Source organism: Gigantopelta aegis, chromosome 10, assembly GCF_016097555.1.
Source record: "Gigantopelta aegis isolate Gae_Host chromosome 10, Gae_host_genome, whole genome shotgun sequence".
Classification (NCBI taxonomy): domain Eukaryota; kingdom Metazoa; phylum Mollusca; class Gastropoda; order Neomphalida; family Peltospiridae; genus Gigantopelta; species Gigantopelta aegis.
This window is the reverse complement of record NC_054708.1, coordinates 72,567,515-72,573,514: the sequence shown is the minus strand read 5'-3', so window position 1 is coordinate 72,573,514 and position 6,000 is coordinate 72,567,515. Positions and strand designations below refer to the sequence as shown.

The 6,000-nt window shown below is 34.5% G+C and overlaps 1 protein-coding gene across 1 annotated transcript in view; it reads right to left on the bottom strand.

Moving 5' to 3' along the window:
• LOC121383791 (polycystic kidney disease and receptor for egg jelly-related protein-like) overlaps positions 1-6,000 on the bottom strand; it is a 63,292-nt gene continuing 57,292 nt past the window's right edge. Inside the window, exons 21-23 of the mRNA XM_041513888.1 lie at positions 4,161-4,480; positions 3,321-3,471; positions 1-1,663 (exon numbers count right to left, since the gene is read on the bottom strand). Of these exons, the coding sequence (XP_041369822.1) occupies positions 429-1,663; positions 3,321-3,471; positions 4,161-4,480 (1,706 nt within the window). The 3' untranslated portion in view covers positions 1-428. The remainder of the gene's footprint in view (positions 1,664-3,320; positions 3,472-4,160; positions 4,481-6,000) is intronic.

The window sequence follows — 6,000 nt, the reverse complement described above, 5'->3', positions numbered from 1 at the left end:
CTCAAACAGACACACCAATACATACACTCAAATAGACGCACCAACACATACACTCAAACAGATGCACCAACACATACACACAAACAGACGCACCAACACATACACACAAACAGACACACCAACACATACACACAAACAGACACACCAACACACAAACAGACACACCAACACTCAAACAGATGCACCAACACATACAAGCATGCACACCATTTGTCTAAGGATTAATGTATAAAATTTAGACGAATTTCAATATTGTAAAACTGAGTTTTAAATTGGCTGAATTGTTTCAAATTGAATCCTATCTAATTTGAAGTGTTATATTTCATCACAAAAGCTATTCAGTATATTTTAATTTAAGATGGCATAACAAAAAGAAACTTTTTAAAAAGCCAACAAAAATCCAAACAACATATTTTCACCACTAACAATTATACTGCTTTCTTTAAATTCGGTTTTTGATTATCAAGCATTAAAAGCAGATAAAATTTTCTAATTATGTACTGAAGCATGTGCACCTCTGTTTTCATTGTGGCTATGTCTGTCTGTGTTTTATTAAATGCATCCATAAGAAGTGTAATAAAATACTGCATAAATATAAATTGAAATGTCAGTGAAAACAAAAAGAAGAACGCAGGCCCAAGAATGGCATCACCTTCTGCAAGGCCATAATAATCAGACTCCCCCAGCATGAAAATGAACATTGATATCATTGTTGATGAGAAATTTCTGTATCCTTTGAGAGTGTATCCAAAGAGAAGAAGAGCAAACATTGAAAATGCCATCGTTATTCCAATAAGACCAATGCTGTATGCTACAAGCTTTCCTTTGGCATAGTTAATTGTCTGTGCAAATAAAGTTAATCGAACATTAAATCGAAGAAGCTTGAAAAACTTAATGATCGTAAACAAATTTAAAACCCCCATAACATATCTAAGAACTGCACCAAAAAAGGCTGGAGTATAAAAACTGACAAACTTTTCATAATCGGAGTCACTGAATTTGCTCATCAAATGACTGCAAATAATCAGTCGATTTATGAAGAGGCCGATGATAGTGTATGATAAACTTAAAATGATGACTTCCACAATATTCCATGAGTCACTGAAGTATTTGACCCATTTCAGTTTGCGGATCTTCTCGATTTCCCAGTATGTAAAAGTCACCAGATACAATACAAAGAGGACCTCGCAAGCAGCAACAAATGTCTCGAACTCATTTTGATAGTGATAGAAGTTAGACGTGTAGATTTGATGATAGGGATACACAAAACCCGTGTTTGAAAATTCAAAAATCAGTTCCGCTACCGTAAACAAGTGTACACTTGGGTTGAAGACCGTGAATTCCACGAACACGGCACGAGTGTATTCATCAATCCATGATGTGTTTCTCATGTCTTCCAAAACTTCGTGTGCCAAAACAGCATTTCTTGGAAACTGAAGAACATAGCCACCACCAGGGTATGTGGCAAGTTTTCCCATAATTGAAAGTGTATGCAGCTCAATACCAGATTGGTATGTCCACATCGTGCTTTCATTAGCACTAATTCTGTTCCGCCAGTTCTTACCATAAATCTGAGTGTCCATGGCATCAGTCGTAAAGGCTTCAAGACATGCTTTTGTTGATTTCAGTTTAGAAGCTATTTTAGAAGTAATGACACAGGATGCTAAAAAAACAAAATAGATAGAAAATACTGTTTAAATTTTTTTGTAAAAAAACCCCACCACACAACAAAACAACCCTAATGTAACATATCTCTTTTATAGGGAGTATACCAAAGCAAATCCCAGACAATACTGGAAACTTAATTAATATTATGAAGTGTGTTTTTCAAATACACACGTAAAAAATTATCACATGTTTATGACTTGTAAATTTAACAAACAATTATTGGTATATGCAATGAAAAAATCTGTGTACATTTTTGCAATTTGAGGTTAAGCACAAACAACTTAAACTTTATATTCATGGATTTAAAAAATTCCAATCAACATATATATATATATATATACTACAGCCCCACATTTTTAAATTAAGTTAAAAAAGAGAAGGGAAAGTGCATTAAACAGCAACAGCACTCAAATTTAATGGCAGCCATGCAGTAAATTGCCACAATGCCCTAGTCATATGCCTCAATGCCCTCAAACATAGTCTCAATGCCAAACTGGCCATGCCTTATTTTGCACTGTGCCTTATTTTACACTGCCTATTTTGCATGGTACTAACTGGTCATCACACTCGAATACGACTCCTGAAAGTTGTTTTATTATGGAAACATGAAGCTCCTCACACACGTTTACTTTAAATGTGTGCTGTTATATAGCCGTGCCCTCTGATTTGGCAAATTCGAGGCCTGTAGTTAGTCTGAGACACAACCGGAAGTGTCTAACTAATGTACCCTAGTTCTATGCGAAAATTATCATCCTAATTTTAGTAGAACCTCATACAAAGATAGCTGGTAATATATACCAGTTCAAACCAAATTAAACTGGCCATATGAAACATTTTAATACAACAAAGTTTGGTTTGTTTAACAACACCACTAGAGCACATTGATTCATTAATCATTGGCTACTGGATGTCAAACATTTAGTAATTTTGATATATAGTCATCAGAGGAAACCAGCTACATTTTTTCTAATGCAGCAAGGGATCTTTTATGTGCACTTTCCAACAGACAGGCTAACACACAGCCTTTGATATACCATTTAAACTTATAACTGTTGAGATACTATTTGGTTACTGCTATCTTTAAGCTTTAAGCTATATACACTCAGATTTTAACATCACAAACGTTTGTTTAAACTAATAAAACACTGGCAAGAAATACCAAACATTCTATTTCGTTAAATATTTTAACATTATTTGCAATGAAATTTGTTTTGAGAGCTGAACATATTTCTGTACAGAGTGCCTTTTGGAGATGCTGTGGGTTGTCGGGTTGATCCCTGTATGTGATGTGGATGTATTTCAGGTTGTTTTTACTCACAAGGCCATTGATTTGTGCTATCTTATTTATATATATATTTATGATCACATTCACTTTAGGGGGTGGGATGTAGCCCATGTAGTGGGCCAATTGGGCTATTTCTCGTTTAGCCAGTGCACCACGACTGGTATATCAAAGGCTGTGGTATGTACTATCCTGTCTGTGGAATGGTACATATAAAAGATCCCTGGCTGCTAACCAAAAAAGTAGCCCATGAATATCTGTGTGGTTCTTAACCATATGTCTGACACCATATAACTGTAAAATTAAAAATGTGTTGAGTGTGTTTTTAAATAAAAAACATTTCCTTCCTTCATTCAATTTATGTTATTACCTGTATTTAGTATTCGTATTTGGCGCAATCTGGCTCGGCCTACAAGGTATGCATGTGAGTCCTGGTGTAGAGCGTTGCCTTGAGAGTCCGACATGAGATTACTCAAAAGTGTCAAATTCAGATATTCCAGCATTGATTCTGCATTGGTCACCTGCAAAAACAACAAAATAAATCTGACGATATGTGATAATTATCTCAGTAGGGTGAAATATAATATCAATTAAATGAGTTTAAGACTCAATTTTAACTAAGCCATTTATTACACCGTATAATATTCCAGAATCCGTACCGAGAAGTAAGACAATGACATAAATGTTTTTGGTGGGTTTTTTTTTTTACAAAATTAAGGAAACCATTATTTTTATATATGCATGTTAGGCACAAGGTTTTCCCATACCATTTCTCAAATTCAGTTACAGGTTATAATAAATAATGATCCTAATTTTAGTAGAACCTCATGATTGGTATATCCAAGGCCATGGTATGTGCTGTTCTATCTGTGGGAAAGTGCATATAAAAGATCTCTTGTTAATGTAAAAATGTAGCAGGCTTCCTCTAAGACTATAAATAAATAAAAAATCCCAAATCTTTGACATCAAATAGCCGATGGATTAATAAATCAATGTGCTCTAGTGGTGTCATTTTACAGAACAAAAAGTTTTTAATATTAGCTGATCTGTTGAATAAACAATTTGTGCTATATAACATTCAGTACTGATGAAAAAATAAATAAAATATAAGTAAATTACACAGAATAGACAATTATTTAGCTGTAAGTGATAAATGGAAGTTTCATTACATGAATCTGTTAAATATATCAATATATACTTAAAAGCTCACATCATAAAAGGGCACACCATTGTCATTAAAAACTGCCTCAATAAAGATATCATGAATTCCCTTGGTCGCATAGAACGCCTCTGTCACATCGGAGTGGCCCAACACAACCATCAAGACAATGACAACAAATGTAAAATACATAATAATTTCCAGCAGAATTTCTCTAGTTCGTTGTTCGAGTATGATTCGTTTGCGAATTCCTTTAAGACTGCTCCGTGATAATGGCGGCATGTAATGCTCGTGCATCTGATTGGAGTCATCATCAGGAAAGATTCCTTCGCGTTTAAGAATTTCCTGGTGCAAGTACTCCTCATCTTCATCTAGATGAATTCACAGAATATGCAACCAAAAAAAAGAAGAAAAAAAAAGAAAAAAAAGAGAAGAAGATAAGATAAATCTTTATTCACAAAGACAAGTAAAACTCAGCACCTATTGAAATACCAGAAGGGTTTTTGCCAGAGGGTACGAAGGGTAAAAATGCATACCCTAAAATCTTGGAGAATGGCTGTTTAAAACTGGTCAAAATACATGAAATGCAGTGTCATGTTTTAAAAGATTTCAAACCAATAACCACCTAAAGGCACTTATGATCGGTTTTATTGCGTACCCTCAAATTATTTTCTGACAGAAAGTCTGCCCAGTGATTCCCCAAGTTCCTGAGTTCATTTCGGACTGTCTGTACATTTCTCTACCATTACCGTAAATATGAACAGGTTGCTAACACCGTAGCAAAGGACAGTCCCCCCAAAAGCCATGAAAGTTCCCAATATTCTTGCACATTTTTGATGATCTATTTGCATGTTTTGAGTGCTTGTCATCTGTGTGTAAACATACATCCTGTGGGAACATATGTGCCTAATTTGACTGTTTACTTACCATGATAGTTTCTCAAGTGTTCATTATTTAACATGGATCCATTTGTTATCTATTACAGAAATACATGTACCAAAGACCAGAAATGTTCACATCATGCAGTATACTTTATTGTTTTTGATAAATTAAAAAGTGCCACAAATAGTGTATACGCGGTAATCATTGTTTCTATTGTAGACCACTGGTGGAGAAATAAAAAACAGTAACTAAACCATACAGTTAATAAAATTTAATTTGTATTACATATGGAACTGGTTATAATGTTTTGGGATGAAGAAGTTGATTAATGAAGACAAAAAATAACATTGAGAAACACCGAAAAAACACAACCCAAAATTATTCCAGTAACAGAAACCAAAAAATCTTTTAAACAGAAATAAAAGAAGAAAAAAGTATACATTAGAAAAAACAATCCGTCTCAAAAATTGAGAATCAGTGCCAGACTTCCAAAAGGAGTACGTATTTTCCCACCTTTGCTTTATGATATTTAATTAAATTATTCAAACAAATAATTTGATCAATACATGACAGATATTTTCTGAAAGTAAACTTCCCACTAACAAAACAGAAATAGCATGGGCGGATCCAAGGGGGGGGGGACCAGGGGGACGCGTCCCCCCCAAAAATTGTTCAAGTGCCCTCAAAATGTCCAAGTGCCCTTTTTGTTTGTAGAATTTTTTTTTTTTTAAGTAAACAATAATTATATTGTAGATAAATGAAATCAAGATTTTCGTGTACATGCGCAAGCTTGCAGATATGTGTCTGTGTTATTGAGTCTCAATGGGGCCCCATTGAGGTTCTAACGCGAGTGACGCCAATTTACTTCATTATTGCTAGTATATTATGACGTAGAACTGTAGGAATTCATATTAATTGTAAATATCAAAACTTGTAGTAAGGTGCCCTTTTGACGAGTCAATGTGCCCTTCTTTTTTGGTCCCCCCCTAAAAATATTTCCTGGATCCGC